Genomic DNA, 12746 nt, shown 5'->3' on the forward strand with positions numbered 1-12746 from the left:
GGGAAGGCTTTCTCTGCTGTATTTGGGGGAATGTCTACCTCAAAAAAGATTGACTTAAGACACACCCTACACTAATACTACCATATTAATATAACAAAGAAAACCCATTCCTAAATGGGAGTATAACTACAGGTATAGGGGTTAGGATTTACAACTCATGTTTTGGGGTACACAATTCAATCCATAATACTTGGTATTCACGAATTTTACCTGAATAAAATTACTTACATGCCTGTGAGTTAAATTTACTTATAAATCTAAGTAAAATTTACTTAAAACCAAAAAAAGCCCTTGCCATCGAGTTGATTCTGACTCAGTGCCCCTGTAGGACCGAGTAGAACTGCCCCATAGGGTTTCCAAGGAGTGGCTGGTAAATTTGAACTGCCAACCTTTTGCTCTGCAGGCAAGCTCTTAACCACTGGGCAACCAGGGCTCCAAATTTTACTTAGATGATTGTTATTTTTCCGTTAATTCTGGATAGAACTAGATGAACCAGAATTAACATTCCGATTTAAGTTTTAAATTTTAATGTTCAGATATAAATCCTTTGTTGATCAAGTGGATTTCCCTCTTTGCGTCAAATGAAGATCAACCCATATTGGAATGTAATGTTAATTTCTTAAGATGGAAGCTTATTTAGATCATTGATTTTGACCTTTTATAATAAAAATTAATATTTAAAACTTTACAATTTTCCCAAAGCGCTGTGTCATAGTTTGAATTGTATCCCCCAAAAATGTCTTATCAACTTGGCTAGGTCATGGTTCCCTTGTGTGATGATTGTATGATTGTCTGTCATTTTACCTTCTGATGTGATTTCCCTATATGTAAATCCTATCACTATGATGTAATAAGATGGATTATTGACAGTTACATTGATGAGGCCTGCAAGATTAGGTAGTGTCTTAAGCCAATCTCTTGAGATGTAAAAGAGAGAAACGAGCAGAGAGACATGGGGACCTCACACCACCAAGAAAGCTGTGCCGGGAGCAGAGTGTGTCCTTTGGACCTGAGGTTCCTGCCCTGAGATGCTCCCAGACCAAGGGAAGACTGATGACAAGGACCTTCCTGCAGCGCGGACAGAAAGAGAAAGCTTCCCCCTGGAACCAGCGCCCTGAATTCAGATTTCTGGCTACTGGACTGTGAGAGAATAAACTTCTGTTTGTTAAAGCTATCCACTTGTGGTATTTCTGTTGTGGCAGCACTACATGCTTCAGACAGCGTCTTTAAGTCAATCTCTTTTGAGATATAAAAGAGAGAAGTGAGCAGAGAGACATGGAGATCTCATACCACCAAGAAAGCAGTACCGGAAGCAGAGGGCTTCCTTTGGACTCGGAAGCCTGAGAAGCTCCTCTGCCAGGGGAAGATTGATGACAAGGACCTTCCTCCAAAGCCAACAGAGAAAGCTTTCGCTTGGAGCTGATGCCCTGAATTTGGACTGGTAACCTGCTAGATTGTGAGAGAATACATCTCTCTGTTAAAGCCATCCACTTGTGGTATTTCTCTTACAGCAGCGCTAGATCACTAAGATACACTGTTTTAGCTACATTCTACAAATTTTGATGTGTTATATTTTCATTATCATTGCATTCAAAATATTTTCTCATTATCAAATATAAAATTTTGGAGTATTTTATTCAAGTGTTTTTTTGTTTTATTTTTTGTAGTGATTACTGCTTTAAAACCATTGTAACCAGAAAATCTACTTTGTACTGTTTTAGTTCTTAACTCATTGAGACTTGTTTTGTGGCCTGTTTTAGTGAATGTTGTATGTATACGTGAAAAGAATATTTAGTCTGTCACTGTTGGTGTTATGTTTTATAAATGTTGACTGCCCATTGACGTCCAGTCAGTTCTGACTCATAGTGACCCTATAGGACAGAGTAGAACTGCCCTGTAGGGTTTCCAGGGAGCAGCTGGTAGATTAGAACCGCTGACCTCTGGTTAGCAGCTAAATGCTTAACCACAATGCCACCAGGGCGCCAAATGTCGATTAGATGACATATATAAGTAATGTTATTCAATTTTTTTGTGTACTTAATGACTTTTTTTGTTCTATTAGTTATAGAGAGAGTTTTGTTAAGAATCTCAACCATGATTGTGAATTTGTCTATTTCTTCCTTTAGTTCTGGCAATTTTTGCTTCATGTATTTTGAGACTTTTGTTATCTGCTATATGTAAATTTAGAATTGTATCTTATTGATGAATTTAGCGTTTTATTATTATGAAGCATAGTAGGTATATTTTATAATATCTTTGGTAATACTCCTTGTTTTGATATCTACTTTGTGTGATATGAGTATAGCCATGACAGATTTCTTATGGTTAATGTTTACATGGAATTTATTTTTCATCCTCTTAGGGCAACCTATTTGTACTGTTACATTTAAAGTGTGTCTTTTGTAAACATCATGTAGTTGGCTCTTTTTATTTAGTCTGACAGTCTCTGTCTTTTAAGAGGAGTGTTTATTTCATTTGCATTTAATGTAATTACTTGTGTGGTTGGCTTTAACTCTGTCATCTTACTATTTGCTTTTTATTTGCCCCTTCTGTTTACTTTTTAGTTAGGTTTTCTTGTGTTATTTTTAAATGCGTTACTCTAGATCAGGGATTGGCAAACTTTTTCTCTGAACGTTTTAGACTATAGACTTTGTCTTCTATGTTAATGACATCGTCCCCCTCTTTTTAAATGGAACATAGCTCACTTTGAGTTTGTTGTTTCCTAATGATTAATGCATTCTCAGCTGAGTACTACATAGGTGATACTGTTTCCTTCTTAGGGTATCACATCTGGAGGCACACAGTGTCCATCTGCCACTCATTAGTGATGTTCATTTTGATCAATAAGTCAATGTAAGATGTGATTTTTCTACGATATAATTAACTACTTTTTTCTCTTTGCACCATGTAAGTAGTCTCTGGGAGGATATTTTAAGACCATGCCAATATCGTAGTCCTCAACAAAATTTCTCCTAGTTTTAATGTCCATTGTATTACTTCTTACGTTTATTTTGTCTTTCAGTGTGATTATAGTATTCATTTGAAGTATAATTGGGCTCGTGTTTCCATTTACTTTCAGTTAGTTTTTTTCCCCTTCCTGTCTGTATTGATTTTAATTTTTTGAGTACGTAGAACATTAGCATGCTTCTATAAGTCAGAATTTTCTGAAGAGTTTACCCATAGATGTACTCTTTTGGGTGTTCTTCACTCTTTACATCTGTGTTTCTATCAGGGATTATTTCCTTCAGTCTGAATTTCTTTGGTCCAGATCTTCTGGTGATGAATTTTCTCACCTTTTATTTGTCTGAAATTGTCTTTATTTTGCCTTTATATCTGCAGATTATTTTTGCCATTTAAATTATACTTCGTTGAGCAGTTTGGTTTTTTAAAAAATTTAAATTGTTCTCTTGTGTGTTGGCTCTCTTTGTTTCTGATGTGCAGTCATTGTGATTATCGTTATCCTCGATGTAACGTCTTTTTTTCCCACTTAATGATTTTAAGATTTCCTCTTTATTTTTGGTTTTCAGCAGTATTTCTGTGATACTTCTGTATGCTCTTCTTTGTATTTACCCTACTTGTCATTCATCAAGCTTCTTTGATCAGTGGGCTAATATCTTCCTTAGTTTCTGAAAATTGACTATTATGCCATCCAGTAATTTCTGCCGTATTCATGCTTCCCCTTCTGGAAACAGTTGCACATATTTTATACAGATTCATTTTTTACATAGGTCTTCTACACACTAGTTTTTAAAATTTTTATTTTTCTCTCAGCTTAGATATATTGACCTGTTTCAGATTCACTGACCTTTTCCTGTTAAATTTATCCTGCTCTAAGCCTACTCAGTGAATTCTTATTTTCAAATATTGTTTTTCTGACTAGACTAAGCCCTTTTTTTTTAAGTACTCCCCTTACTTAGTATTCTTGATACTCTTTTCTGTAATTCCATATTTCTATCTAGTACGGTTTTCTTTCAGTCAACAAACTTCTTTTTGGGGGGGGCTGACACATTCTCAGGGTTTCATTTTGTTTTTAGTTTTTATTTTGTCTTCATTTGAAAGATGTTTTTGATGGAAAAAAAATTCTGAATTGACAGGTTTTTTTCCATTGACGGGTCATTCCATTATCTACAGGTATGCATTCTTCTTGATGAAAATGTACCATTGTTTTTATCCTTTGCTATCCTTTATTCACTCTCCAGCTGCTTTAAAATTTTTCTGTTTATTAAGGATATTTAACAATTGATTATAGTGTGCTTTATGTGATTTTTTTTCCGTGTGTATTCTTACCCTAGTCAAGGTCATCTGTAGGATGACAGGCTGCATCATCCACCCGCTTGTACTCAACCTTGGCAATGTGTCTAGCAGCCATCAATTTCTGCCAGCTTTAGAAAGACTCATCCCTCTCTGGGGTTTAGTTCTTTAGATTCCTTTGCCTCCACAGCTTTCTGATACCTTTTTAAAGTTTAACTTTATTTACTTTTGGATGAGTAACCAATTATATCACTATCATTTATTAAATAAACCATCCTTCTCTTTCTAAAATTGAAATGTCTCCTTTGTCATAACTTAAACCCATTGCCATTTAGTTGATTCCGACTCATCACTACCCTGTAGGACAGAGTAGAGCTGCCCCATAGGTTTCCAAGGAGCAGCTGGTGGATTCAAACTGCCGATCTTTTGATTGGCAGCTGAGCTCTTAACCACTCTGCCACGAGGGCTGTCATAACTTAAGCTTTATGTATACCGGGATCTATTTCTGGACTCTGTTTTCTTCTGCTTGTCTGTTCCTACATTGTTTTCACGCTCTTTTGTTTTTGATACTTTTGTAGTCAATTTTAACACTCTGACGTAAGTTCCTGCCTACTAGTCTTCACTCAAAATGTTTTGAGCTCTTCAGTATTACTGATGGGAGTATAAATTAATACTATCACTTTGGAATTTAAATAGATGTTTGTCATCATCTCCAAACTGCCTTCACAGTGCTGGGCCCCATGTAGAAGCAGAGAAAAGACTTCTTAGCCAGCCTTGTGCCAGTTTGTTATCCGGGGAGCAGCATTTCTGTGTGGGCCCTGTGTGTCAAGGTTAACCTTGACCAGCTCTCTCTAGTCATCACCACCATTCCCGGTCCACTGGGCCTCACACAGAGCTGAACCTTGAATAGACACCTTGCTAGTCTCTTTTTTTTTTTTTTTACCCACTCGTACCATCTGTAATCATCTTTCTAATTTTCTATTCAGTAAAACAAAACCCCGTAGACACTAATGTGATAAGACAAAGTGTTAATGCATATCAGCAGTTAAGAAAAAGCCCTCTCTTTAATTTGTAAGAAGGAAAAGTAGTTTCTCTTCACAGAAGAGGTCATTAAAAAGGTAAGCCCATTCAGAAGAGTTAAATTAAAAGGATTGACGATACTTAGTGTTGGCGAGATGTGGAGTACCTGGAAATTTCATACATTGCTGGTGGAAGTATAATTTACTATACCTGTTGTTTTGGGAAAATGTTTGGCAGTGTCTACTAAACCTGAAATACATGTATCCTTTGTCTTAACTAGTCTGCTACTAGATATATAGACAAAAGAAAAGAATGTTTATGTTAATCAAAAGGCGTGTAGTTAATGTTCATAATGATTATATTTGTAATAGCACTAAACTGGAAACACACTTCGTATCCATCAATAGTAGAATATTTAATGAATTGTGGCGTATTCATACAATGAAATGCTACTCAGCAGTACAAAAAAGAACTATCGATATCTGCAATCTCACTGATACAACTTAGAATGAAGGAAGTCAGACACAAAAAGAATAATACACTGTAGGATACCATTTATTGTAGTCAAAAACGTGTCAAACTAATCTCATGGTGTTAAGTGTCAGAATGTTAATTACACTGTGGTCTGGGGGTGAGTACTGACTGTGAGGAAACCTGTTTCAGTGACGGAAATGTTTTATGTCCTCATCTTGGTTATGGTTACACAGGCATATGTATTTGTAAAAATTCCATCAAGGTGTAAACTTAAAATTTTTGCATTTTACTGTATATAAATTATATGTCAGTACACAAAAATGTGTTTTTGTACAACTTTAAAATTATTTTTACGTTTCCCCTGGCTGCCCCCTGCTGCTATTGCTCAAGAAAACTTCAAACAGTCCTGCCTGTTGGATTGCTAACTAGAATTACGTTAAATTTGTGTAACAAATAGTGGAGACGTTATTGCATATGATACTAAGCCTTTTTTAATTCAGAAAATGATATTTAGGTCATTTTTGTGTATTCTGTAATAAGTTTTTATAGTTTTGGTCTTTAATGTTTATAAAAAAACTCTTCTTAAATGTATTCTTAGGTAATTATAGTTGTGAACAGGTTACTCATCCATTTATTTATTTATTTTCATTATTGCCATAATTAAGGTATTTTATACATGTATCTTTTGTGAGCTGTCCTACCAAATTTTCCTATTATTAATAATTTGAATCACTATAGTAGGCACTCTTAGATTTTCTTACTCTCTGTGGGAGAAGTTGTTACTGTGTGTCATCGAGTCGATTATGACACATAGCGACCCTGTAGGAAGCAGTAGAACTGCCCCATAGGGTTTCCTAGGCTGTGATCTTTATGGAAGCAGATCACCAGGTCCTTTCTTCTGTGGTTCTGCTGGGTGGATTAGAATCGTTGAACTTTTAGTTATCAGTCAAGCACTTAACCATTGTGCCAACAGGCCTCCTTGCAGAGGAGAGTTTTCTGGTTTTTCATTTTTTTGTTTTAATTACATTAACTAAAGATTTCCAGATTATGTTGAATAATTATAGAGGAGCATCCTGCCTTGTTTCTTATTTAGTTGAAATGTCTTAAGTATTTTAACAACAAATATATTATTAGCCTTTGTTTGTATCATGTTTGAGTAGATTTTATCTAGCTTCTGTTTTCCTAGAAGCTTCTTACTGGGATTGGCTGCAGAATTTTATCAGATGCCTTTTTGAGATGTTGTAATATCATTTTAATTTTCTTCTTTACTTTGTTGATACATTGAATCATTTGATCCTAATATTAAGCCATCCTTGCATTCAAGAAAAAATTACATTTGATATACATGGTTTGCATTCTTTTTATATACTACTAGTAGAATAGATTTCCTGATACTCTTTTTAGAAAATTTATATCTATGTAAAAGTAAGATTAGTGTAATTTTTTGTGTTATTTATATAATTTAGTTTGAATGTTAATATCTATAGTTGCTTAATAATATCATTGCTTATTACACTTCTTAGGATTGGTAAGGTCAGGTTTGTATGGTGCTCTAGTGTGAACAAATCTTTGAGACTTAATAACCCAACATTTATTGGCCTTTAAAAGTGAGAAAATCTCTACTTTTATTTGGCTATAGGGAAATGATTTCAGTTAAGTAGTTTTCCTATTCAAGTAGACACACAAAAAAGGCCACATGAACTTTTTTGACAATTTATTTGCTATAATATCAATTTTTTTTTTAAGTTTTCATTTTTGTATTTTTTTTCTACAGTCTGTGGTGGATGACTGGATTGAGTCATATAAACAAGACAGGGACATCGCGCTTCTGGATTTAATCAACTTTTTTATCCAGTGTTCAGGATGTCGAGGTACGGAATGTTGGGATAAATGATGTACACTGAGCCTGTCAATCCAGCAATGTAACTTTTACTTCACCTACCATTAGTTATAAATAATTCATCCTGGAATTATAGGCTAATCTTTTTCTGATAGAGAAAAATGATTGTTAAGTCATTTAAGGATATTCCATTTTTGTTCTGCTTCAGTTTTGTTCTTTATAAAATTAACATTTCTGTATTTTTTGAAATTATGAATGAAACCTGAAATCCACCTCAGTGAATTTCTAAATGGATTTTTGAGAGCATAAGCTTTTATGTTTACTCGTATTTACCTACACTCCATGTTAGGAGTCGCACTAGTTGCTGATATTCATTATTTTGTATCTTTTCCTGTATTTTTCTCTCATTTTATAGGTGAAGTACTTGAAGCTCAGATAATTTGTTTACTGTAACTTGAGTATCAGAATTACATGTCCGAAGTTTACAGTCCATTGGAAATCCTTAATTTAAAATGAAATTTTATTTTTATAATATCATTAGATACTGTCCCTATATATATGTATATATATTGAAGAATAGATGAATTTTAACAGGTTAAATTAAGATCTCTCATCAAAATGATTTGTGAAGGCTTACTTATTTATGTCCACACTGTGCTAGGGTATACAAAGATTATGAAGACAGTGATAGAGTATGTGTAATTTTTTAAATGAGGCTTTATTGTGAGGGACAAAGTATTGTATATAAAGAGTTCAGTGAAGTTCTCGGTGCCATGATAAGAATAATAAAACTAACTACAATCCCATCAGTAATTTATGAGCACGCCCATTTCTTCTTTAACCTCTTAAACAAAGCATTTTAATCAAAATTTTAGATCTATCTTATGAATGATTTAAAAATAACATATCAGTGGGATTTTAATTTTTATTTTTCTTAGGAGTAAGGTTTGAGAGAGAGAGTTCTCTTTCTCTTTCTGTGAATTCTCTGTTCATATCCCTTGCTCATTTTTCTATTGACCGTTTTTATAGAGAATGCCATGTTTCAGATAAGGGAATTTAACAAAACTGACTTGAAAACATTTTAATAAAAGAGACATAGGTTCATACTGTCTTAATGTGATTAACAGAAACAAACAAAAAAACATGTTTTTCAGATTGGTGGAATTTAATAAATAAAAGTCTTGAAATAGACCTAAGTGCCCATGAAACTTTAGTAAACAGATTTTGAAACATATGAAAGGATGTTCGTCTTCACTTGTAAGAACACACTTTCAAATTGAAATTATACCAAGATACCATTTTTTTACCTATCAGATTGGTAAAAATGAAAAATTATATCAATACTTTTGTGTAGAGGCTGTTAGGAAAAAGATGCTATTACATTGTTGGTTGGACTGCAAATTGGTAAAACTCTTTATGTTTATATTTTGACCAAGCCATCCTACTTTTCAGATTTTGTCTTGAAGATTTAACTCCAGCAGTTTAAAAATAAATACACAGGGTTATTCATTTGCCGCATTATTTATAATTGCAAAATATTGGAAGCAATCCAAATGCTCATATGTAGGACAATAAACTATGGTATAGCTGCACAATAAGGATTTTTGACACTGTAAAAAACTATGATTGATATCTCTGAACTGATGCAGGGAGTCTTTTTTGCTGTTGTTGTTGAAAGTATGCACAGCAAAACATACACCAATTCAACAGTTTTTACATGTAGAATTCAGTGACATTGATTATATCCTTCAGTTGTGCAGCCATTCTTGCCCTCCTGTTCTGAATTGTTCTTCCTCTATGAACATGAATTCACTGCCCCCGAAATTTCCTATCTCATCTTTCAAGTTGCTGTGGTCAGTTTAATACCATATAAATAGTTCTTCAAAAAAGTAAGATGTTCAAGGCAAACATTCTTTAATAGTTAAGCTAAACTATTGTTTGGTTTAAAGAAGACTTCAGAGATATTCTTGGTTTAAATTAAAGATTATCTCAGGGCAGCAGTTTCGGGGGCTCATCCAGCCTCTGTGACTTCAGAAAGGCTGCGTTACTTGAGGATTTGGAATTCAATTGTGTACTTTACTCGTTTTTAATCAGGATCAAAATGTTCAGTAGTGGTAGCCAGGCACCATCCAGTTCTTCTGGTCTCACGGCAAAGGGGGCAGTTGTTCAAGGAAGCAATTAGGCACATACTTCCTTTTCTTCCTCCTGTTCCTGAGTCCCTCTTCCTGTGCTACTCAAGACGAATAGAGATCAGTTGTTGTACCGTGGAGGCTGCTTGCAAGCTTTTAAGACCACAGACACTACAAAATGAACTAGGAGATAGAACAGAAGGACTAAAAATGATGGTAGGCCAAATTACCTGGGATGTCCCATGAAACCACAAACCTGAACCTTCAAAGCAAGAAACCAAGTTTTGGGATACATTTTTAAGGGCAAAATGCAAGTACAAAAGAGGATGTATAGTATATAACCTTCCCTGGTTAGAAAGAAGAGAAAACAATGGAATATACACATGTATTTTCTCATTTGATCAGAAGGAAGGAGAAACCAGAGAATAATGAGATTCGTTATCTGTAGAATGTGTGGGAATGGGGAATAAAGTTGAATTGGAGTATTAGGGGTGGGAGGAGATACTTATTGGACCTATGTTAATGTTTAATATATTCAAATAAACAAAATCAGGAAAATCAACAGTTTAAAAGTAAAAATAATGAATAGCACATAACAAAAAGAAAGAATAAAAGCACTGAAAGTAAACAGGGAGGAATTTCTTTATAACCTTGGAGTGAGGAAGACTTTTTTATTAACTCTTACTGAAAATCTATGTGTTATAAAAGATTGATAAATTCAGCTACATCTGAAAGGAAAACATCTTTTATATGGCATGCACATTATAGGGAAAGACAAAAGACAAATTGGGAATTTTTTTTCACATTACAAAGGCCAGTCTCTCTATTATGTATTGAAATTAGATGAGTGTTGTAAGGACTTCTTGTGCTGCAAATTAATTTCCAGAATCCAGATTGGTGCTCTATTGTATCAGACTTCTTTTCCTTAATGCCACATAGGAGCCAAAGACAAAAGGTTATTAAACAGTTGGCTTAAAGTCAGAATTGAGCCACAATTTTTTTTTTTTTTTTTTCCTAGTTGTTGGCTAGAAGGGACACCGCTACCAATGAACTGCATGACAAATTGGAGCATCTTGTCATGAGTGAATAGTCTGGACTCTGTTACTGATTCTGACTCATAGCAACTGCATATGACAGAGTAGAGCTGCCTCATAGGGTTTTCTAGGCTGTGGTCTTCAAGGAAGCAGATTGCTAACTCTTTCTCCCATGGAGCAGCTGAGTGGGTTTGAACTACCAACTTCTTGGGCTCTAATTACACTATTTTCTCCTTGTAGCCCTTTAGGCTTATTGTAAGGTGCTGTCTAGTCAGTTCCAACTCATAGAGACCCCACGTACAACAGAATGAAATGCTCCCTGATACTGCAGCATCCTCACAATCATTGTTACACTTGAGCCAGTTTTTGCAGCCACTGTGTGTGCCTTGTCGAAGGTCTTCCTCCTTTTCTGTCACCCTCTACTTTGCCAAACATGATGTCGTTCTCCATGAACTGGTTACACCTGGTAACATGTCCAAAGTATGTGAGACGAAGTTTTGCCATTCTGGCTGCCAAGATGTATTTATTAGTTCTTCTGACAATCCATAGTATATGCAGCATTCTTGGGCAACACCATAAATTCAAATACATTAATTGTTCTTCAGTCTTCCTTATTCATAGTCCAGCTTTCACATGCATGAGGCGATTGAAAATATCACGTCTTGGGTCAGCCACAGCTTATTCTTCAAAGTGACATCTTTGCATTCCAACGTTTTAAAGAGGTCTTTTGCAGCAGGTTTGTCCAATGCAATGCATCGTTTGATTTTTTTGACCACTGCTGCCATGGGTGTTGATTGGGGATCAAAGTGAAAGGAAGTCCATGACAACTTCAATCTTTTCTCCGTTTATAATGATGTTCCTTATTGGTCCAGTTGTGAGAATTTTTGTTTTCTTTATGTTAAAGTGCAATCCATACTGAAGGCTGTAGTCTGTGATCTTCATCTCTAGTCTTATGGGGGTGGTAATGGCTTCGTCTTTTAGCTGTCTCAAGGTACTGTAGTGTCTTGGTTATCTAGTGGTGCTATAACAGAAATACCACAAGTAGATGGCTTTAACAAAGAGAAATTTATATTCTCATAGTCTGGTAGGCTAGAAGTCTAAATTCAGGGTGTCATCTCCAGGGGAAGGCTTTCTCTCTCTGTCAGCTCTCTCTGGACTAGGAACTTCTGTGCACAGGAACCGCAGGTCCAAAGGACGCACTGTGTTCCTGGCACTGCTTTCTTGGTGGTTTGAGGTCCCCCCACTCTATGCTGGCTTTCCTTTCCTTTTATCTCTTGTAAGATAAAAGGTGGTACAAGCCACATCCCAGGGAAACTCCCGTTACATTGGATTGGGGCTGTGATCTTACTGATGGTGGTGCAATCCCACCCTAATACTCTTTAACAAAACCTGATCCTTCAGTATCCTTAGGCAGAGATTAGGATTTACAATACATAGGAAAATTACAATCACAAAATGAAGGACACCCACACAATACTGGGAATCATGGCCTAACCAAGTTGACACATATTTTGGGGAGACACAATTCAATGCATGACATTAGTATCTGTAGTTGTTTTCTTAACTCTGTCCACATATCATCATTTGCACCATCTGGAGTGAATTGTTTACCGCCTGGGCTCTAACTTAGTATCAGTGAAGTAGGAAAGATGGCAAAGGAAAAGTTAATACAAACACTGTTGACTTAAAATTGCATTCTAAAGCTTTGTAACTTCCTAAGTGTTTATAAGACAACACAGAATGATAATATGCTAATATTATTATATTAATATTATAATGATATGCTAATGATAATGCTAATATGCATGAAAAAGATATGTTTTCCATATATTCAAAATGTTACCATTGTTAAGTATACTATATTGATGTTGTTGTTAGGTGCTCTTGAGTTGATTTTCGACTTACAGCGACCCCATGTGACAGTAGAACGGCACCGTAGGGATTTCTTGGCTGTAATCTTTTATGAAAGCAGGTCACCAGGTCTTGCTCCCATGGATC

General features: G+C 35.3%; 1 protein-coding gene across 5 annotated transcripts in view; it reads left to right on the forward strand.

Annotated features, from left to right (window-relative positions):
• STAG1 (STAG1 cohesin complex component) overlaps positions 1-12746 on the forward strand; it is a 519923-nt gene that overhangs the window by 223535 nt on the left and 283642 nt on the right. For all 5 annotated transcript variants that reach the window (XM_023538819.2, XM_064277281.1, XM_023538818.2 and 2 more), the window contains one exon: positions 7520-7616. In XM_023538819.2, coding sequence (XP_023394587.1) covers positions 7520-7616 — 97 coding nt within the window. The remainder of the gene's footprint in view (positions 1-7519; positions 7617-12746) is intronic.

This window comes from Loxodonta africana, chromosome 26 (assembly GCF_030014295.1).
Source record: "Loxodonta africana isolate mLoxAfr1 chromosome 26, mLoxAfr1.hap2, whole genome shotgun sequence".
Classification (NCBI taxonomy): Eukaryota; Metazoa; Chordata; class Mammalia; order Proboscidea; family Elephantidae; genus Loxodonta; species Loxodonta africana.